At 39.6% G+C, this 23,420-nt stretch overlaps 1 protein-coding gene and 1 non-coding gene across 3 annotated transcripts in view; one reads left to right on the forward strand and one right to left on the reverse strand.

Annotated features, from left to right (window-relative positions):
* FSTL5 (follistatin like 5) overlaps positions 1-23,420 on the forward strand; it is a 520,766-nt gene that overhangs the window by 446,146 nt on the left and 51,200 nt on the right. For both annotated transcript variants that reach the window (XM_029077167.2, XM_029077169.2), the window contains 2 exons: positions 2,103-2,221; positions 22,857-23,006. In XM_029077167.2, coding sequence (XP_028933000.1) covers positions 2,103-2,221; positions 22,857-23,006 — 269 coding nt within the window. The remainder of the gene's footprint in view (positions 1-2,102; positions 2,222-22,856; positions 23,007-23,420) is intronic.
* On the reverse strand, positions 16,780-16,917 carry LOC114815812. Its single transcript, XR_003763613.1, has one exon. It is a non-coding gene; the product is annotated as a small nucleolar RNA SNORA7 (small nucleolar RNA).

A 23,420-nucleotide genomic window follows, 5' to 3' on the forward strand; every position in this document is an offset into this window, starting at 1 on the left:
CTATTAACTCAAATCTACTCCAGCTTTTAGTACATTGGCAAATAATAAATATTTAACTAACACCATTGAAAAAGGAAAAGAGAGAGATGGGGTCTGGTAATCCTCCAGCATCATTCTTGTATTCTGCTAATGGTCATTCTAATCTGGATCTAGTGGACCTGTCACTGAAATTTTCCCCGAAGAAAAGCTACATTCTCAGCAGCAGTCTCCATCAAGAAACACTTTATTTCACTGTGATAACCACTGGCTCACAGCCACTTCTGATCATGGGATTTGGAGAGTCATAAATTTAACTGAAAGACCGAATATTTGAAGTAACTGTTTCTGGTCACCTCATTTAGTTCATCTTTCCCAGAATAGTATTGATTAGACCTGTGGTATTTTTAAAGTCACTATATAGACAGAGGTGGTGATTGAGTATGGTTGAATTTTTTATATATCCATGGCACCAATTAATTTATTTTTTCTCTCATTTATATTACCATAAATGTGGGAGGCAAGCAATTCTAATCATATCTGCTGTATTAAAATTCTCACCATGACAAAAAAAATGTAGCTATAATCCCTCTTCTTAGGGAAATGAAACATTTCGTTGCAGTGATCCGCTCCTACCCTGCTCTCTGGCCCCAACTGTAGATGGAGAGGCTGAGCTAGAACAAAATTTTACTGACAGAATAAAGTAAAGGAAGAGCTTCTAGCCCCTTATGTTCAGCTAATCACATAGCTGCAGTATGGTAGCAAATCTTAGAAACACAGTTACAGAACGTGAGGAAGACTGGATTGAGTTGGCTTCAAGTTGGCTTCCTTGGGATGCACAAAATCATGAAAAATGTCATTTACAGATTCAGAACAATAGCCATTCAGCTCAGTATTCCAGCATTAACAAGAGCGCCAAAGGATGTGCTTGGAAGTGGATAGTTTCCCAAAGTTCTATCAAGAACACTACTTCTATAGGGCCCTTTCTGGTGCATCAACATATCCATTGTCCACACACCCTGGAAACTTTAGACAAATGCTCTGATATCACCTCCTTGAGGGCAGGAATTGCATATACCAACGATATTGTATCATACTCTCCCTTGAGTTTAGTATAGTGTCTGCACAAAAGAAAGCACTCAGTAAATACAGCTGATTGATTTTGATTGCTGTGGGCATGCATATATCTATAGGGTTCCTGTTTAGCTATATGTATAGCTATGTATGTGTATATAGCCATTATTGATCTAAAATTTTTTGCTATGTATTTTCCAGAATCCATTTCGTGTTTTTAGGTTCTGTAGCATTTGGTTTGTTTCACTTCCTCTTGGAAGGGTGTGGGTTGGACCGTAAGATCTTTGACAACAGAGATCATATCTACTTAGTCTACTGTAGAATTGTACTGTTAGTGTCTGGAATTCCTTATTCTGTAGCCCTAAACTAGTTAATTAGGACTTCACAGTGAATACAAACCATGGTTCCAAGAATATGTCATTTCCAAAGGGCAGACCCTTCTCTTTGGGCTGAATTCGTATCACATTGCTCTACCACAGAAAAACAAATTATTTTTTACTGCAGGACTTAATGATTGGACATATTAGAGGTACCTTATCATATTAATATCAGAATCAACAGCATTTATTAAATGGCCACTGTGTGAAATCACCGTACTAAATACAAAACAAAAGTAATAGAAAAATGCCTGAAATTTGATTCTATATTTTGTTTTTTTTTAAAGGGACATGTGTATTTTAGAAATGCATTAATGTTTTGATCACTGCAAATTTAAAATATGTATGGGAAGTATGCATTTCATTTATTTAATCCAGTGTTTGTGATTCTACATGATCACTTTGATACTTATTTTGTCAAAATATCTAATGTATTTCCTAATTTGTATTCATGAAATCACTGAATAACTAGTTGGGGGAGAAAACAGAATCTCTCCCTAACTTCACAAAGTGATTTTTGCTGTACAATAAAATATCCCATAAGGTTTGCTTTATTAACATCAGACATGTTCACAAATTGATCTCCTGCCAGCAGTAGGAGGAGGTGCTGAATTTGGGTTGAAAATGTTTTTGATGATTTGATTTTGAACATTTAAATGTGCTTTTTATCCAAAGGTCTGGGTATTGGGAACATGTTCTATGTTTTTTATGAAGATGGAATCAAAGTGATACAACCAATAGAATGTGAGTTCCAGAGGCATATTAAACCCAGTGAAAAGCTCCTTGGATTTCAGGCAAGTATTTTGATAATTTGCTATGATTTTTGCTCAGTGATTTCTTTAGCTGGAATTAGTATTTGAAATGTACCCCCTGTGTTTGTTTCAAGAAAGAAGTTGTTTAATGACATTTTATTTGAACAACAGTCATAGGCCAAAGCTATGAGACACTGTGGGTTATTCACTAAAAGGGACTATCATTAATCTAGTTATTTGGGGTAGCACATGCAGCCAATCAGGGATAATTCAACAGCATTAATGCAGTTCTTAAAGTTAACATGTGCAGTCACTGTGGGATAATTCCACCCAATGAATTATATTTATGCTGCTCTTAGTAGCTATTTTTGTTGTCTGTCTCCCCACTTCTAGACTGTGTGCCCATTGTTGGGTAGGGATTCTTTCTATTTGTTGCTGAATTGTACTTTCCAAGCGTTTAGTACAGTGCTCTGCACACAGTAAGCACTCAATAAATATGATTGAATGAATGAATGAATTTCTTACTGTGGGATCAGATTATAAGCATAGCTATATGGGCCTCCTCAAAATTGACTGTGTAGGCCCCTTCAGGGGTGGGATGAAATCTACTTATGGTATTGTACTCTCCCAAGCTCTTAGTACAGTGCTCTGCGTATAGAAAATACTAAATAAATACCACTGCTTGATTGATCAATTGATTGATACAGCTGAGAGGAGGAAAGGGACCCTTAATAACCATGGAGACCCAAGATAATTATAAAGAATTATCTTATTACATTGTTAGATTAAAAATCCTAAACATATAGAGTGCTCTGTATATAGAAAATAATAAATACCACTGCTTGATCAATTGATATAGCTGAGAAGAGGAAAGGGGCCCTTAATAGCCATGGAAACCCAAGATAATTTTAAAGAATTATCTTATTATATTATATAAAAATCCTAAACTTTAGTTTTTTCATCTCCAAGATAAGGTGAATTGTATCAATCAATACTGTGTTTTATTTTGCTTCTTGCATAGCTCAGGTTGGCATATTCCAGGAATCCAAGACCTTCTGGTCAGGATTGACTCTTCCCCCCAGTGGTTGTCTGGCCACCAGCAATTTTCTCTTTCATTCAGGAGCTGACTTAGGTGGAGGACAGAATCTTAGGGAAATGGTTGCCCCATCTTGCATAAAGGAGGGGAAATAATATCATGGTATCTGGGGATTGGCTTGACACCCGTCTCAGGTTTTTGACATATCAACACATTTCCCTAGGCTACATTGCTGAATGAAAGTGGTGTAATGTAAAGTAAACTGCATCGTATAATCATGCGAATTTCCTATATTGTATTTAATTTGGATTTTCTTTCACAGCATTGTGTTCATTGTTAATGAAACTCATTTTCTTAATAGTGATGCATTTCTGCTTCTAGTACTTTATGGCAATAGCTCAGGGCAACAGAAAGTTCAAAGGAATGAGGCTTAGGTGATGAAGATGACATTACATAATGGAGGAAGAGTTAATTCACCTGAGTTGAACTTATGTGGACCTATTAGCCGTGTCCCCAAATAAATGGGATGTGAAATATAGGAAATGAATGCTTCTAATATAAATTCAAAGCATCTAAAGTCCCAATTGCCGGATGTGGTTAGAGGGTGGAGGAGGAGGAGAATGACAGTGATGAAAAGGAGGAAGAGGACGAGACAGAGGACTTCATTAGAAGGGTGGACAGTTTTACTCAATCAGCTCTGTCGTGAAGAGAAGTGAAATCCTTCCAGCTGCTCTGAATCACTGTGAGGCTACTATGGGCTTCTCATTCTGCTTAGCATCCTACACAAAAGGACTGAGGGAAATTTCAGGACATTCCTAATCCTTGACATCCATCTTAAGCCTTCACCTTGGTACATGTTGTAATAATAATAATAATAATGTTGGTATTTGTTAAGCGCTTACTATGTGCTGAGCACTGTTCTAAGCGCTGGGGTAGATACAGGATAATCAGGTTGTCCCACGTGAGGCTCACAGTTAATCCCCATTTTACAGATGAGGTAACTGAGGCACCGAGAAGTCAAGTGACTTGCCCACAGTCACACAGCTAAGTGGCAGAGCTGGGATTCGAACTCATGACCTCTGACTCCCAAGCCCATGCTGTCAAAGGACCCAGAGGTCACAGACTGGTCACTCTGTTTCCTAATACTCTGTTTCCAAGGGTGATGTTTCCCAGGGAGCAAGCACAACATAGGTGTTGAATAGTCCCATAGGAAACTTTCCTCTCTGCCTCACCCTATCCATTGCTTCGTTCCCCATCTAGGTGACTCCCTCCTTTCTGGTTGCAGAAAGGCTGAAAAGTAGCAAGGTTCTTTAAAGCCAAATCAACCTCTCCTCCTCCCCCATCAGAGTTTCATGAATGCAGTTGAAAATGAGAACACTAAGAACAATCCAGTTGTCCTGAGATTTGGAAACTCTATTGATTTGATCAGTGATGCTCAGTGGCAGATGAAATAAATTTAATGAAAGTAGACCTTTTCATTTTATCTTTTATACACTCAAAAGTTCATGTTTGAGGTCTCTTCTGGTTCTATAACTGAGTTGCTCATAAAAAAACCTGGGATTGGATTGTAGTTACTGTTCAAATAGTAATTTTCTGGAATTCTCTATAGAATTTACCTTATACATATTTATGAATTAAAACGGAGGCAGATAAGTTACATTTTTATCTCAAAACACTTCTTAAATTTACTTATATAATACCAAGAGCACTATTGAAATCTGATTGCCTTTTGAGGGTAAATCAGCCAGCTGAAGAGAGCACAGAATGCTTAGTGTGAATTTTGACTGAGGAGATGCTTATGGAATCTGCCATGAGAACTTTAATACCTCTTCAAAGCAGATAATATGGTTTTCATTTTTCAAACTATCCATAAATGAGGGGTAGTCATATACAACTAGCAATTAAGCTGAGTGTTTTCCAGACCCAACATTAGAGTTTGAGTCTGCTGGACTTAAACCTGTGATCACTGACAGACTATTACAACTGGGAATTCTGAAACGCTCACTCTATTCCAGAGTTCTAAATTTACCTGCCTTTACTAAATCCTTTCAACCTCTTCTCTTCTCCACCTCCCATTAAAATACCATTAATATGATTCTCTGGATTCTCTGGCTCTTGAGGTTCATGGTTAAGCAAAGTCAAACGGTAGAATTGCAACCCATCCCCAGTTCAGTCTTTGAAGCAGGTATTTGGCATCTACTTTAAGGCATAATTGCTAGGATGATCTCCAGAGAAACATAGTGAAACAGCTGCCTGCCTATCCTTTTCAAACCTCGGGTTAGGTGCTGCCCAGATACCTAGATGTGCTGAGCACCTGAGAGGTCCTGCTTGCAGGAAGGCTCCAGGAATTAGTCTGGAGGGTGGCCTGAGAGAATGAGAAGGAGAGGGAGAATGTAAGTGGGTTGGACTAGTAGCCTAGACCCAGATGAACCAGTTTATTGGTGTACAGCAGCTGCGGCTATCCCAGAATGGAAGAGCGGGGAGAGCAGGTGGTGGAGGAGAAAAATGGACAACTGCTTCTTCAGTCTTCTTCCCGCTGATGTCTGGCCTCCATTGTTGCATCAGATGCACTACTAGGATCTGGCAAGACTACTTCGAGTCATCCAGGTAATAATAATAATAATAATGTTGGCATTTGTTAAGTGCTTACTATATGGACAGCACTCTTCTAAGCGCTGGGAAGGATACAAGTTGATCAAGTTGTCCCACGTGGGGCTCACAGTCTTAATCCCCATTTTACAGATGAAGTAGCAGGCCCAGAGAAGTTGTGCCTTGCCCAAAGTCACACAGGTAACAAGAGGCAGAGCTGGGACTTGAAGTCCACACTCCCTAGCCCGTTCTGTTTTCACTGAGCCACGTTTATAGGCAGATTGATCACCACCAGCCGTTTTGCCTTCAGATGGCATTGCAGGTCTTCAGGGTCCCACGAGAACATAGATGTGTGAGGAAGTGATTCCAGACAGTAGATTCCACATGGCAACCTTGGTAATGAAGAGTAGATTGAACTGGACTGTCTCTACCCACTCAGCCCTGATTCACGATCACCTTCAACTCTGACTTGTCCAAACATTCATTCAAGCATGAATATTTTGGTAAATTTACATAGCAACTTTGAGTGCCCTAGCCTGCTGAAGGTGCCAGATGGAATTGAAAGATCAGTGAGCAGGATGTAGAGGTCTCACCTATTCTCTCAGGATGTTTTTCTGAATTTCGCACAGTGCAAAGATTATATAGACTGAAACCAAATGGTGATTTGGGTAGTTGGCTAAGTTCTTGAGTCACCTGTTTAGAAGGATTCTGGTTAGAATCCCAAAAGTTCAATAAATACTATGAAATGATTGATTGATGATATCAGTTTTGGGTATTGGGGGGATTCTCCCATGGTATTCACTGTCAGTTGTTGCCCATTTTTCTCTGGGAAATGATACGTTGACATCTTTGAAGTTTTTGTAGCATCTCTGAGTTTCATATATGGAAACAATAAATCAGGCAGGAGTACAATACAATACAGGAGAATTGGCAGACAGATTCCCAAGTCCAAAGGAGTTGCTGAGGCTGCTTTAGGAAGATAACTATGCTCTTAGAGGCACCCACACAAAAAAAGAAATGCGAATGACTATGCCTCACTTTGCAATTTGAACCTAAAAGCCTGGCTTAATGGCAAGAGCATGGGCTTGGGAGTCGAAGGTCATGGGTTCTAATCTCGGACTCCACAACTCGTCCGCGCTGTGTGACTTTGGGCAAGTCACTTTACATCTCTGTGCCTCAGTTGCCTCATCTGTAGAATGGGGATTAAGACTGTGAGCCCCACCTGAGACAACCTGATTACCTTGTATATACTCCAGTGCTTAGAACAGTGCTTGGTACATAGTAAGCACTTCACAAATACCATCATCATCATTATTATTATTATTATTAGAGTGAGATAATTCTGAAGAAAATAGAAGTAATATATCACCCCACACTTGCAAAATCCTATTCACAATGAGGGGCTGACCAACAACCTAGTATATAAATTTCATAAACAGTTCACTCTCCAGTGATAAAAGGATAAAAAACAGAATTAGCAATCCCAACCTAGTTTTTGTTTAGACAGCAACCAAGTTTCAAATCTATAAAGCTTCTGTGGTGCCCAACATCCTGTATGGCAGTGAGACCTGGAGAGATCCAGTTACTAAAGGAGTTTAACCAGCACGATCTATGAACCAAACTCAACATCAAATGGAAGGATTGCCAACACTGAGAGCTTGGAACACAGTCATCACACCAGCCATAAAATAATGCTCACAGCAGTTCCGTGAAGGATTACTTTGAACTACGACCCATCTGTCTGGCGATATCCTCCAAAATGAGTGAAACTATTTGCTGCAGTTTCTCACTGCCTTAAGTGGTTTAAATGACATTAGTTGCTGGCCTAGTGACAAAGAGGTGGAGCTGGGGAAGAGGAAGGCATGATATTTTGGTGAGTCCTGCTTTTACCCCTCCTTCAGTGGCCTCAGTGCCTCCCTCCACCAACATCGCCCATCCTGGAACCCACTATGCCTTCTCTGTGCCTTGGAGGGGAGGCATCAGCGAAGGCTGAAAGTTACCGAAAGGAGTGCCCCGAGTAGGTAACATCGCTCCCAAGGAGCCAGAACAGAACCACCTTGGTTTTTTCCTCCTCAACCCCAGGGTGGAGGCAGCAGCCAACTTTGATCCTCCCCAGGATGGTCCTGCAGTTTAGGCCCAGCCTGAAGAGAGTCCTGATGGCCTCTTCTTTATTCCCAAGGCTGGGAGAAAGGGGCCAGAGGAGATGTGGTCTTCCCCTCTCTGGCAAAATCTGATACAGAAATCTGAGACTGAGATAGGCATGGCTTTACTGACTGAAAAGCTGTTTGCGGGAAGAGCCTTTAGCTGGACCACCTTGTAGAGGGAGGTGGTGCCCTCCCGGGCTTTACAGCAGGAACTCGGGGCACTGATTCCCTCCCCTACAAGTTCCCCAGGGGGAGCAGGGCCAAGGCAGCAGGATTCCCAGATGGTATTGCGGGTCTTTGGCCAGCCAATCCAAAAGCAGGGGTCAACCACTCTCCAGGGCTCCCTTAGTACCCCATGATCCACCAGACTCTTCCCATATTTCAGATCTCTGGGCATATTTCTGTAATTAAAAATAAGTTGATGGATAAAATAGAATCATAGAAAAACTCTGAAGCAGCTCTGGCCACAGCAAGCCTCATACGTAAGCCAAGAAACTACAGACTTGGTTCATCTTTCTGTTGCTCAAAAGTTTATCAAATCCATAACACTGTTGCTGAAGATGGCTTTCAGGATGGAACCCCTATTTTTAAATTGCTCATAAGTTAATTGTGGCAAATGCCCAGCCCTTTAACCTCTTCCTAGTCACCAGACATCCTTCCCTATCAGATAATCTGGAACAGTTATGTGAATCGCGGAAATCGCCTGGACCCAGATCCCACCTGTGACAGATTGCATCACATGATTGGCATATGTCCAAACAAATCAGATGCCATATGCAGAAATCAATTAGAGGACATAGCTCACGAGCTTGTCATAAATCAAGCTCTTCAACTGAGAGGAGGATGAAACAGAAGTGCCTAGACAAGCCCGTAATCCAATCAAATATACTTTAGTCAATCCACATCAGTATCGAGCACCCCTCACAGCAACACAGCTTATCTGCTCAAAGCTTGGGAGAAAAATGGTTGACAGCAGGATACTAAAGCAGCTGTTCAATGGCATTTGATAGGGGGTATCATAAGCCTTTATACATTTTAAATGAGAAGAGGTGTAATGAAGCAGTTTAAATCAATGAAATAACAGTGGGTTGTTGGAAGAACACTGAAATGGGCAGCCTATCCTGGAATCGACAACTGGGAGAGAGATTGCATTCCTTAAGCAAAAGCTTTAAAAGATTGACTGTCAAGAGACAAACTTGAAAAAAGAGAGATTATGCTGTGATCAGGACAGATTTACACAAATCTACCCTTAAGTGCAAACTAGCAATGTGTTAGTTCATGTGTTGGTCTATTCTGTCGACACACACATATAGCAGTTGTGCCATCTTTAAAAAATTTAAAAAGAGGTGGTTTCTGTTTTTGTTTTCCTTTTCTTTTTCCAAATGTACAGTTTCAGTTCTCTGTCAGAAAAACCCGATTTGATGATTTTCAATCCACATTTCTAGGGTATATATAGGAGATGGAAATCAATTAAGGTTATTTTGACCTAGCAGAAGGATGAAACATAGATTCCATCATCCCTAATATACTTTGCTAATATTAAAGAGAACAGCTGTGAATTTCTCAAAATAACTGATTGACTAGAAAAGTTTAAATAACAACTGAAGCTTTGCAGAGTACAATATTTTTCCCAAACCTCTCTGAGAAGCTACTGGTTTGTGCTAAATAAAAATTCAATTTTGCTGCAGTGTCAGATCAAATCAGGTTTCAACTTGTGAATGTCGTTGTTGAGGATTCATGAAGTACACTCTTTCTAGTGCGTGCTTGCTTTCTTTCTTTCTTTCTTTCTTTCTTTCTTTCTTTCTTTCTGGTCATAGAGTTTACTAGATGCAATTCATGTTGTATTTACCATAGTTTTTTTCTCAGGTTTTTCATCTTGCCACAGCAAATGAATAAACTATTTTTTTTCCTGTTACCTTCAGGATGTTTGATAAACCTATAAGTGAGTTTGGGAAACTTTTTAGTCTAATTTTAGTCTAGGGGTTCAACTACCAGTATCATATTTAAGAAATGACAATAGTTGTGACCTTAATTGATAAGTGACTTCTCTCATGTTACCATATTATTTTCACCAGTAACTCTCAAACTAGTGCTTTAAATATTTTATACTACTTCAAACTAATATATACCTATGTATATATATATATATATATATATATATATATATATATATATATATATACATAGTTCTATCTTGAACTGCATCATATTGTTAAAAATACTTAAACATTTATTTTTAAATAAAAAAGTTTAAAAGTCCACAAAAATGAATACATAGAAAGGAGCCATAAATACAAGGAGACAACCTCCAGGCCTGGGAGATCAAAGAAATAAGTCCTATTACAAGTACTGTATTTAATGTGCTTTGACCTTGAGTCATTTATTTCCAATTTATATTTTTCCATCTGCAATCTAGAGATAAAGATATTCGTCACCGACGGTGTTTTTAAATTGCTTCTTCTTTTTGTCAATGAAGAGAGATTAGTCTTCAAGATAGTTGTTCTTATTATAAAAGGATGTAGATGGAGATTGACTTTATTGCCCAAATCTACTTAAAATATTTACAACTCTTGAAATCAGGAAGGTGCCCTAGGAAAGTCAGGGTCTTGACACTGAACGATCAGAGAAAATGAAGATGATAGAGCAAGAGAAGCTTGCTGAGTTCACAGGAGATGGTTATAGGACGGTGACATCATTACAACAAGCATAAAGTTCAGAGAGGGTTGAGCCAATTCCCAGTTCTTCACTGCACCATCCCTCATACATGGCTCTAATTCATTCATTCAATAGTATTCAGTGCTTACTATGTGCAGAGCCCTGTACTAAGTGCTTGGAATGTACAATTTGGCAACAGATAGAGACAATCCCTGCCCAATGACGGGCTTACAGTCTAATCGGGGGAGACAGACGGACAAAAACAAGACAACATAGTCACGATAAATAATCTAGACTGGGTTTCCATCCAGGAGTCACTGCTACTCTGGAAGCTCTAGATGGGTCTCTGCAATGCTGCAGTGTATCCCAGCTGGATACCTGGCCCAACCCGGACAGGCTCCAGGATCGGTGTGCGGATGGAGCCAGTAATGGCAGCACCTGGGCCCTGGGGAAGAGAGAGGCTCTGTTCCTTGTGCTGTGAAGACTTGGTACTTGGCCTGGATCTGTTACTCCTCTTTCTTCCCTATCTTCCCATCTCCCAAATCTTCCAACCCTGTCTGGAGAGAGTTGACAGTTAAATAAGACTTTTTTTATCACAAATAAAAACACATACACAAGCACATAAGCATTCAGAGGTGAACTGCACTATCTGTTTTCTTCCAAAGGAAACTGTGTCTGTCTGTGTGTGTATGTGGACATAAAGGCAACACTGAAGCAATATTAGAGAGGATGAGGCCTATGCAGAATGAATCTAAAGCTCAAATTGTGCTTCTATGAATCCCTCTCCTCCAAAAGATAAAGACCAAGTCTTCCGTTAGAATCAGTGGGACATAGTGAAAAGAGGAGAGGCCTGGGAGTCAGAAAACCTAGCTTCTAATACCCACTTTCCCACTTGTCTACTGTGTGAACTTGGACAAGTCACAAGCCAAGATTCTCTGTACTTCAGTTTCCTCTTCTGTAAAATGGAGTAAAATGGATTTTACTTAAAATGTGAGGCCCATGTGGGGAAAGAGACCGTGTCCATCCTATCTGGTATCTACCTCAGCACTTAGTCCAGGGATTGGCACTTAGTAAGCACTTAGCAAGTTCCATTATTGTTGTTGTTCTCGTTATAGCCCCTTGTTGGGTAGGGATTGTCTCTATCTGTTGCTGAATTGTACTTTCCAAGTGCTTAGTACAGTGTTCTGCACACAGTAAATGCTCAATAAATACAATTGAATGAATTATTATTATTATTTGGTCTAACTAAAGGTTGAGAAAGTGAGCTAGTTGGAAAACTGGTACCCATCTTTCTCCCTTTCCAATAATAATTGCTGAATTAACATCAATATGCTCCTCATGTCTTCACGGGACGACATGCTTCATGGAAAGCAGCATGGCTTAGTGGCAAGAGTATGTGCTTGAGAGTCAGAGGACATGGGTTCTAATCTTGGCTCCACCACTTGCCTCCTGTGTGACCTTGGACAAGTCACTTAACTTCTTTCCGCCTCAATCACCTCATCTGTAAAATGGGGATTGAGACTGTGAGCCCCACATGGGACAACTTGATTACCTTGTATCTACCCCAGTGCTTAGAACAGTGCTTGGCACATAGTAAGCACTTAACAAATACCATTATTATTATTATCTATTGATGAATTTCAGTATCTGTATCTAGTACATAACCTAATTTTTTCTCTTTTTTTCATTTCAAATACTGTACTATTTCTCTCAAACGCTTTCTCATTCAACCCCATATCCCTAATAATATATATATATTTTGTCTCTGCATGAGTGTAGGTTCTCTGGGCATGACATTCTTCCTGCATTTTTCTGGAGGACAATGGTCCTTTTTCATCATGGATACTCTCTTTGGGAGGCCTTCATTTTCATTTTTTTTCTTGTTTTTTAACAAAAGAGTATGTACCCAATAGCCATATGTTCACCTTTTAGCCTATGGTTGGTTCAGAGAAATCCTAGAAAGTACATAAATATAGCAATGTAAGCTGTTTCTATTCCAAATTACTCTGCTATATATTTCTAGAAGAAATCAAGGTATTTTGAATCTCTTGTGAAAACTCAACAATTCTGCTTAGCAACTCTTTATTTAATAGGGTTAAAGTATTTGAGCTTGGCTCTCATCTTTGTTTAAATGAAGAAACATCAGGTAGCTACTAAAATCTACAACTGTGGAGTAGTCAAATTTTATAGTGTTATCAAATGGTTCTGCATACTTTATTTAATGGGAGTATTGAGTCCTCTAGCATCCCTGGTTACAGATTTGATTCAAGAAAATGATTTTGGCAACCAGTGGATTGATTTTGATCTCAGATTCATGCCACTCTTTGCCTTGAAGCCAGATGAAAATGCGGCAATTTAAATGCTCTTTTTTTTTTACTCTTCCTGTCCCTCATACTACAATCATGTCCAATACATTTCTGTATTCTTCAAAGACACTTCCTTTTGTTGCTTCAGAGGAGAAATCAATCAACAGTACCATTTCTATTTATTGAGTGCCTACTGAATTCAGAGTACTGTGTGAGACACTTAGAGAAAAACAGTTAGTAAATGTTACTCAGAAGCAGACTTACAAGTTGTAAAAATTTTTTATCTGATACACGCAGTCACACAAATGCATTCTGTGGTAATATTTTTCTAATATTCTTTAATTTTAGTCTTTATCCTCATCACCTACATAGTTGTCTTTATCCTCTTTTAAAAATCCCACCATCTGAAAATTTCAGTTTACTGCAGAAGTGCTTTTATTTTCATCCATCTGCTGATCTGATTTAGGATGTCAGTTTCTGCTTTAGAAACTTGAAGGGAAAAAAAAAAACAGTGAAGCAAAGTAATGTTTTCACTTGTATTTTATCAGATGTTTATTTGACTGTAAAGTATAATAAACTCTCTCTGTTTAATTAAAGAGAGAATATTAAACATTTGTTCCTATCATTATTTTATCCAATTTCTCTTTCACTTGGGAAATTAAATGCAACTTCAAAATTAAAATGAAGTATAAAGACAATGCAAATGATAAAGGTATCAGTCCTCTCCTTACCAATTTAAGCAATTACATTTCCAAATGAAACAATCCTCTTTGCCCAGAATGATATGGAAGTATCAGCTCTGAGCAAGAAAGAAGTCTCAGGGAATAGGTGAGTGACAAGAAACCCATTATGCCCTGGGAAATGAGGAGTTCCCCAATTGTAGGATGCCAAACTGCTAAAATTCAGAAAATGTGCCACAGTATGCGACGTACAACAGGTATATATATTTTATGTATGTATGTTGTATATATATATATTGTATGTATGTATTGTATTTTGTATATACATATATATGTGTGCATATACTTCAAGAAAAAAGAGTTGTGCTGAATTTTTGCTTGCCCATCTTCCCCATTAGACTGTGAATTCCTCAAGTGATACTTCTCCTTCACTTTATACTAGAGTTAGAGTTGTCCAGGATAGGTATGTGAGAAATGCAGTTGATAATTATGATCATGAAAATCAATACTCTTCTCTCCCTTCTGCCACCTATGTTTTAGAAGTGGTTTATTTGGTTTTATACTGGCCAGTTTAGGTTGCAGTGGTATTGCTCCCTATCTAGCACTGCTATGACACCAGCTTACTTTGTATGTGATATTTTTATTTTGAAAATCCCAATCGTTTTTACCTTAATTCGTGCCAATGAATCCTATGGATTGGAAGAAGCATCCATGTTTAAAGTGATCTAGGAGGGAAGACAACACTTCTGGAATGATGGAAGGGGCTGGGGGTCAACCCAGAAGCATGCTCAGTGCCTATGTAGGTCCTGTGAATTCCCACCAAGAACCTTTTGGGATGTGTCATTCTGTCATTCCTTTACACTTCTTACCATATTTAACGCACATAACACAATTAAGGTAAAGAGTGGTCTTGTGGAAAGAACATGGACCTGGGAGTCAGGGGACATTTGTTCTAATCCCAGCTCTACAATTCATCTGTTGAGTTACCTAGAACAAGTCACTTAACTTTCTTGGGCCTCTGTTTCCTCATCTGCAAAATGAGAATTCAGTTCCTGTTCTCCTTCCAACTTAGGCACAACTGGGAAAGGGATTGTATCTGAGGTGATTGTATTGCATATATCCCAGAACTTAGAACTATACTAGGAACAAAGAAAGTGATTAACCAATACCAATCAATCAATCAAATGTATTTCTTTAGTGCCTACAGTGTGCAGTGTACTAACTGCTTGGGAGAGTACAGTACAACAAAGTTGGTAGACATGTTCCCTGCGTGCAGTCTAGAGGGAAGATGGAAACTTTATAAATAAATACATTATAGTTATGGATGTCTGTGGTGTGGGGTTGAGGGTGTGGTAAATATATGCTTTAAGGGTATGGATTTAAATAAAGGAGAGGGATCAGGAGAAAAGAGGGCTTAATTGGGGAAAGTCACTTAAAGGAGATGTGATTTTAATGTCATTGAATGTGGGAAGAGTCATACGTACAAACATAAATGTACATTACGTGTCTGTCATATGTGAGGGAGAGGCCAGATGGAGGGTATGGGAAAGGGGTCAGTGGTAAGATGGATGAGAGCAAGCTGGTGCTAGAGTGAAGTTTAGAGGCTGGGCTGTACCACAGTGTGATGAATTTGACTCAGAGAAATGTGCTTTGTTAGATCAATAGGGTTATCTCGCAGATTTACATCAGATTCCAGTTGGCAGCAAAACCCAAAACCACAGGGGAGAATTGTGCTCCAACCACTGACTTGTTTTACCAGCAGAATAGACAGAATGCCATAGTCATGTGGTCTGTGAGGTACACATCATATTGTCTGAGCATCATCTTGTTGAATGGTCTGAGCTACCATCTCATGGTATTGTAACTGGCTACAAAGAATTTCTATTGCAGCTTTAGGTCTCGATGTGGTACTGCTAAGGTGATCTTTGCCAAAAGACATCTGTAGGAGATATGCAGAATGACAAATTGGGACTCATAAGTAGTCTTTATTGAACTCACAGAAACTTTCCACTCAGTGAATTGTGATGTGGTATGGGCTGTTCTTCTCAAGTTTAGTCATCCGAAAATATTGATTAATCCCAGAAGGTTGCCCAATAATAGACTGGCGGAGCTCCAGATCAAGTCTTCTTTTTGACACCCTTTGTTGATACAAATGATGTCAAGCAGGTCTGTGTTCTTGCCCTGATAACGTTCACCAAAATGATGACAGCATCACCGACAGATGTATTCAAGATATGGAACATGGAGCCTACACCTAATGCCACTGAGAGAGCAGCTGCTTCATTTTGCAGTCAAATTGTCCAAAGACAAAGGTGACAAAGACCCTCATTTAAGAGGTATTTTCAGGTGATTTCATACAAGGTGGGTAAGATATCCAAGACATACAACTGGTCATTGAGTGTTTTACAAGAGCTGTCTGAAAATCCACCTGAAAGACAAGTGCTGCCTCAATCTAAGTCCAGTATCATAGTTCCTGTTTCAAAGGACTCCCTCAACGGTCTGCTGCTTAAAGCCATAGAAAATTTCTGCCTCTTGGGCAGGACACTCTGACAAAGTAGACTTTATCTCGAGATGCTACAGTTAGAAAGCTGGAGCATCATCTCTGGTACATATTTGTATATATATATATTTATTACCCTATTTATTTTGTTAATGAGATGTACATCCCCTTGCTCCTATTTATTGCGATTAAGTTGTCTTGTTTTTGTCCACCTGTCTCCTCTGATTAGACTGTAAGTCCATCAATGGGCAGGGATTGTCTCTATATGTTGCTGAATTGTACATTCCAAGCACTTAGTACAGTGCTCTGCACATAGTAAGTGCTCAATAAATACTATTGAATGAATGAATCTCTGGAAGGAGAGAGTCCATAGATGTCTGCCATGCTGATATCAGTAGACTATTGAGGCAGGCTGAGAGGAATGTTCATCATACTGACGACCAGTTCCATTTACATTTCTGAGGCAGTTTGCCTTGTCTTATGCCACGTCGTTTCCGAACCATAGCGACACCACAGACACATATCTCCCAGAACGTCCCGCTCTCCTGCTGCCATTGTCCTGGTAGTGTACCCACAGTTCTTTTGGTAAAAATAGGGAACTGATTTACCATTGCCTCCTTCCACGCAGTAAATTTGAGTCTCTGCCCTCAACTCTCCCATGCTGCTGCTGCCTAATACAGGTGAGTTTTGACTTGTAGCAGATTGTCTCCCACTCGCTAGCCACTGCCCAAGCTAGGAATGAAATGAACGGGCCTCTTCTTGATTCTCCCTCCCGCAGCCGAGACTGATAGAGTACTGGAAACTCTCCAGGTGCAACCCTGAGAGGGTCTGAGGCAGATAGCCAGCATAAAATAGAAAGGTCACCTGCTGAAACCTTAGGTCCTGGAACAGTGTGGGATCACAGGAACGGAGAGTTCAGCTGCAGTATTGCTGACAACTAATAGGAACAGAAGATAAACAGATAACTGGTTTCCAAAGGTGGTCTTTTATGAAAGGTCAGCACTAGAGAACACTCCAGAGGTGGCCCAAGTGAAAGGGTACAAGGATGATCTGGCGGCCACCCTCAGGACAGGATCTATTGGTTCAGCATTCACAGGCAGTCACAGTCCAAGACAGTTTGTCTCGCATCACCTCTGACATTCAGCTTTTCGGGTCTTACTGCATTTATGGAAAAATGTGCTAGGCAAAAGATGGTTTCTAACTTCCTAAAATAATCAGCACTGATTTTCATGTAAATGAACTGAGGTTACCTTTCCGTTTTCCAGCTATCCCTCCTCCTCAGAATACATCGGAGGTGACAGGGCTGCAGCTCATCCCTCATAGATGGGAGACTTCATCATTATGATTTAGGGAAATGTGGGTGACCTTAGCTATGGGCATCTTTATGTGGGTGTGTACATCTGCGCCTGACCACAGAACTCAAATACTTTGTTTTCATTTTCAAGGGTTGGGTGGGCGATTGGAACTGGCTGAATAATATCCACAAGAACGGAAGGGAAAACTCAGTGATCTAAATAGAAAGTAGTCCCAAGGAACAGGGAGAGAAAGCTAAATTCTTCTCCTTGCCTCCAACAATTAAGATGGCCTCTTCTTATCAAACTCCATCCAACCTCTCAATGTCTCTGACTTTCTACCTTCACTCTCTGCAGAAATCTTGGCTACCATCAACAATTCCTGATTTTGCATTCTCGGGAGGATTAATCACTAATTACCTTGTAACAGGATCTTCACATTCCTCCAGTTTCTCCATGGGGGTCTTTATATTTCTCACTCCAAGTGGGCTGTGTCTGCCTGCATCACAGATACATAGATGGTCATGGAGCCTGGGGTGCTCTGAATGGTTTAACAATAAGAAGTATTTGTTGAGCACTTATTTTGTACCAGGGACCGTGGTAGAGACTCATATCAGACAGTCCCTCTTCCACATAGGGCTCACAGCATGAGAGAAGGAGAATATGTATCTCAACTCCATTTTGCAGAGAAGTAAACTGAGGCACAAAGCAGTTCAGTGAACTGCCCAAACACATACAGCAGGTCAAGAGTGGAGCTGGGATTAGAACCTTGGTTTCCTGAATCCCAGTCCTTGGCTTTTCCTATTAGGTCACACTCCTTATTCTCTGGGGCTTGGTTATTTCAACTAATTTTTATTTTCACTGGGTCAGTCTCTTTTTTATGGTATCTGTTAAGCATTTGCTATGTCCCCAGGCACTGTACTAAGTCCAGAGGTAATACAAACAAGTTAATCAGGATGGACCCAGTCCATGTCCCATTTGGACTCACAGGCTTAATCCCCATCTATAGATGAGGTAAATGAGGCCCAAGGTCAGTGACAGAGCTAGAATTAGAACCCAGGTCCTTCTGTCACCCAGGGTTCTGACACTGGCTCCCTGCATTTTTCATGGTTAGGGGGACACAGACAGGCACAATCTTTTCTTGCCTAATATTTAAAAATGTTCCAACATCAAACTAAACTAAAGTACATGAGGATACAAAGTCCAGAGTTCAAAATCTCGGCATAACCCCATCCCTAATATATGGCCCTTTTGGCTCTCGGCCCACGGATCTACACCTACTGCATCATTTCTCAGTGTAGATTATGATTTAATAATTGTGGTTTCTCTAAAACCATTTTGATGTGTTGCCTCACAGATCTCATTTAAATGTTTGGTTAAGACTGCCTTGGGATAGTAGAACAGAACTCTATTGAAGACTGTTGAAAGGACCGTGAGCTAAGAAGTAATTATGAGAAAATGAAAACTGAGTCAAGAAGAGAAGGGCACCCCTGGGTTTCATTGAGGTTAAGTCCAGCTCTATTTCATTCCTTTATTAATGATCTATAGGATGGAGGAAACAGAACATTCATTCAATTTGTAAATGAGGCACAGGAGGAGATGTCAACAATGAAATGATGGAATAATAGAACAAAGGGATCCAGGCAAGGTTAAAATAATAACTAGAAACATTTTTCATCATATTGGACTTCAACCCACATCTGTTGATATTGGCTATTCAGTCCATTTTCCATTGTGTCTTTATCACAGTTGATATTTCTATGGCAGTTTGTCGTTTTATTTTCTAAGGTTACAGATCGTCATGAAATTTAAGTTGGCTTTTTCTGAGAAGCAATGGAAATAGCCACAGAAAAATATGCCATTTAAAAAAATTCGGTCCCAAAGCAGTCTATCTTAAAAAAAAAAAAAGAACTTAGCCTTGAGAGGAGATATTCAAGGAAGGATTTATAAGGTAAACCAAAATTTTTAACAGTGATTTTGAAGGAGGTCAGAAATATCTGGCAGTTGCTGCTTGTGAAGTTAAAACAACTCTCAGCTGTGGGTTCTGGTTCGTTGTTGAATACGTTTCTGCAAATGAAGATATGAAAATATTATTAATAGAGCCTATGTTTGGCAGTTGCTTATGTGTGAGGTCATGTGAGTTAAATTCTCCATTGTGGTAGCAGGTACTATCAGTAGTATTTGTAGTGATACGTTATTTAATTTACAGAGTGCAGAGCTCTGTACTACGAGAAAGAATATGTAGGTGAAAGTCGAACATAGCGCCTATCTTTTGGGAGACAATTAGTCCACCCAAAATAGTATTTGAGCAATTTTCATAAATAAATGTGAATTGAGCAGACACAGGAATGAGTGCTAAGGAGAGTGTAAATGAATTAATAAGCCTTAGACAATGTAATGTTTGTTTTTACCCAGCATTCCCATTTTGCTATTGTCACCTTCAACAGAAAGAAGACAGAAAAATATTAGTGGCTCCTAAAACAGAGTACACTGTGGTTGTTCAGAAAGAGCAATATGCTGGCATATATCGTATCTTTGTGCATTACCAGGGCTCTGCACACATTCAGTGCTCAGTAATACCATTTCTTGATTGAACAGTGATTGAGAAAGTTGTGAGATGTCTGGTGGTCACAACTTATGAACTGAAAATAATTTTAGGTGTGTGTGTGTGTGTGTGAGAGAGAGAGAGAGAGAGGGGGTTCAATTTCGATTTGTTCTGTTGAGAATAGCATGGTTACTCAGTATTATAGCAAGGATATTTCAGGGAGAAACATAATTTTACCTGTCTTGTACCGAGTGATTTGTAAAAATGAGCGTTCTGACAGGGCTGAAAGTGACTCAGCAGAGCTATAGCAAGATATTTTGAAAGAGAATTCCCCAACTCCCTAGTCCAGCAGCTCTCTTCTCTTTGCTGCCTCATCCTGCCTATAGAGCAGTTGGGGAATGATTGTCCCTATCTTGTGAACACCATTTTTCCTGAGAAGTGCTTGAAGTAGCAAAGGATAGTAAGAGTTTTTCTACCAGGACTGTATCCAAAATACAGGAGTTCTTTACAGTGAACAATGAAAGTCATTTTCTCCGTTGAGCTGTGGGAAGAGTGTGACTTCCCCCTTTGTCTAGACTCCTTTCCCTGGCTTAACAGCAACAACAACAACAAAATGGGCATTATAAATACAGTAATCCTCTTCTTGTTCGTAATGAAAGTGGTCATAGAAAACACTGTTGGTTGTCAAATGATTTATGTGGCGTATATGCTAATGAACTGCTCAATTCCTTTTACTTTATAACAGGATGTGAACTAACCTAGGTTTATTTGACTCTAGGCCTTTATTTTAATGTCTGTCTCTCCCCTAGACTGTGACTTTCCTGTGGGCGGTGACCGTGTTTACCCACTCTATTGCTTTCTCCCAAGTGCTAGTACAGTTATCGGCATACGGCATAACTAAATGCCACTGAATGAATTAAAGTAACGGGGAAGAAGCATGGCCTTCGGAAAGACTACAGTACTGGGAATCGAGAGATCTGGCTTACAGTAAAAGTTGTGGTATTTATCAAGCGCTACAGTATTCTCAGCATTGTAGTGATGCAAGAGGGAAGAAGCAGCGTGATCTAGTGTATAAGAGCATGGACCTGGGAGTCAGAAAGAACTAGGCTGTAACCCCAACTGTGCCACTTGTCTGCTGTGTGGCTTGGGACAAGTGACTTAACTTCTCTGGGACTTAGTTACCTCATCTGTAAAATGGGGATTAATACTGTGAATCCCATGTGATTGGCCGATTAGCTGGTATCTACCTCAGTGCTTAGTACAGTACTTAGCACATTGACTCATTCAGTCATATTTATTATTTCTATTTATTAACAAATACCGTAAAACACACAAAGATTAGGTCAGACATAGACCATATGCCACATGGGCTTTCAGCATAAGTAGGAGAAAGTTCAGATATGTCATTTACAGACCGGGAAACTGAAGCACTGAGAAATTAAGTGATTAGCACAAGGTCACCCAGCAGGAAAGTTGCAAAGCAGGGATTAGAATCCAGGTCCTCTGACTCCCAAGCATGTGTTCTTTCCAGCTCTTCCACTTGTTTACTGGGCTATCTTGAGCAAATCACTTAACTTCTCTTTGTTTCAGTTTCCTCATCTGTAAAATACCTGATATCTCTCTTAAACTATGGGAAGGGACCATGTCTGATCTGATTATCCTTAATCTACTTCACCGCTTACCCCAGGGCTTGACATATAGTAATTACTTAACAAATATCACATTTATTATTACCATTATTAGGATGACAGGGTGCCATCCCATCTCTTTCAGGAGAGCCTAAACACTTTTAGAGAAGCAGCGTGGCTCAGTGGACAGAGTCCGGGCTTGGGAGTCAGAGGTCATGAGTTCGAATCCCGCCTCTGCCACATGTCAGCTGTGTGACTGTGGGCAAGTCACTTAACTTCTCTGTGCCTCAGTTACCTCATCTGTAAAATGGGGATTAACTGTGAGCCCCTCATGGGACAACCTGATTACCCTGTATCTACCCCAGTGCTTAGAACAGTTCTCGGCACATAGTAAGCGCTTAACAAATACCAACATTATTATTATTATTATTTTAAACTAATCCACTTCCTTATTGTGCTAATTGAAATATTAAACTGCTGACCTAGTAGAATGTATAGACTTTTTTAGGGGCGATGTAGTTTTTCTTAAGCACCTACTATGTGCCAGGAGGTGTAATAATAATAATATTAATGGCATTTGTTAAGCACTGAACAGTGTGATAGATACAAGCTAATCAGGTTGGACACAGTCCATGTCTCCCGTGAGGCTCACAGTCTTAATCCACTACAGATAAAGTATCCAAGGCTCAGAAAAGTTAAATGATTTGCCCAAAGTCACACAGCACAAAAGTGGTGGAGGCAGAATTAGAACTCCCAGGCCCGTGCTCTGTCCACTAGGCTACATTGCTCCTCAACTAGGTATTTAGTTGATACCTAAATACTCTGTACATTCATCCAGCTACATTCCTGGTTAAAGAGGTTGTTCCAGGTGTGTACATGAGTTATGGCATACACTTGAGAGAAGAGTAAGTAAAGCCCAGTAAGATTTTTAAAGACATTAGTGTTCCTGAACGATGTCAAAATTATTTGTCAAAATTCTGCTGTATTTCTTTTTATGTTAAATTGCAAGCAGGTAACCTAGTAAATAAATCCATAATGATCAACAGAGAAGTAAATTGGTAAGTTTTGTAACTGATTTTAAAGCAGTTTTATTCAAAATGAATTTAGTGCTACACTCATTTGGTGAGATCTCATCATATTTCATATATCATTTTCCTTTGCTCAATTTGACCCACTATAATTTTCCTGGTGTTTGAAGCAGAAAGAAATGTGCATCATGAAACAATGGTTTGGAATACAGTTTTGCGATCTCTGTTTTGATTTTCATATCTCGTTCTCTATTTCCTTTTCACTGAATTCTAGGATGAAGTTTGTCCTCAGGCTGAGGGGGAAGCAGTTCAACGATGTGTATGGGCATCAGCTGTTAATGTCAAAGACAAATTCATTTATGTATCTCAACCAACTTTGGACCGTGTTCTCATTGTTGATGTTCAATCGCAGAAAGTTGTGCAGGTACTAACCATACCTTGACTAAAGTTTCTATGACATGAATTTGGCATAGAATTGTTTTTTTTTCCATTTTTCTTAGAAAGCATATACAAATTATGTAAGCTCTGTTTGTGAATATCCTTAAACCTAAGTATGCCCATTCACTGGCTTTCCAATAAGGGTCTTCAGTGGCTGATTTAGAGCAAGGGCTAAATTTCCCTCTTCTTATCCTAAGAGGATTGCTTGGCTGGAAGAATGGCTGACTTTTAAAATAATGTTATTTCTATATTTTAGATTCACATCTTAAGTAGGATGCTAGCAAAGCACTTTATTGTACTAGTGCCTTATCATTGCTGATCCTAATATTCACCTTGGAGACAAGTGAAGATTTTCCTCCATGGATAGCCAATCAATTGGTAGAATTGATTGGGTGCTTGG

This window comes from Ornithorhynchus anatinus, chromosome 12, assembly GCF_004115215.2.
Source record: "Ornithorhynchus anatinus isolate Pmale09 chromosome 12, mOrnAna1.pri.v4, whole genome shotgun sequence".
In the NCBI taxonomy this organism is placed as follows: domain Eukaryota; kingdom Metazoa; phylum Chordata; class Mammalia; order Monotremata; family Ornithorhynchidae; genus Ornithorhynchus; species Ornithorhynchus anatinus.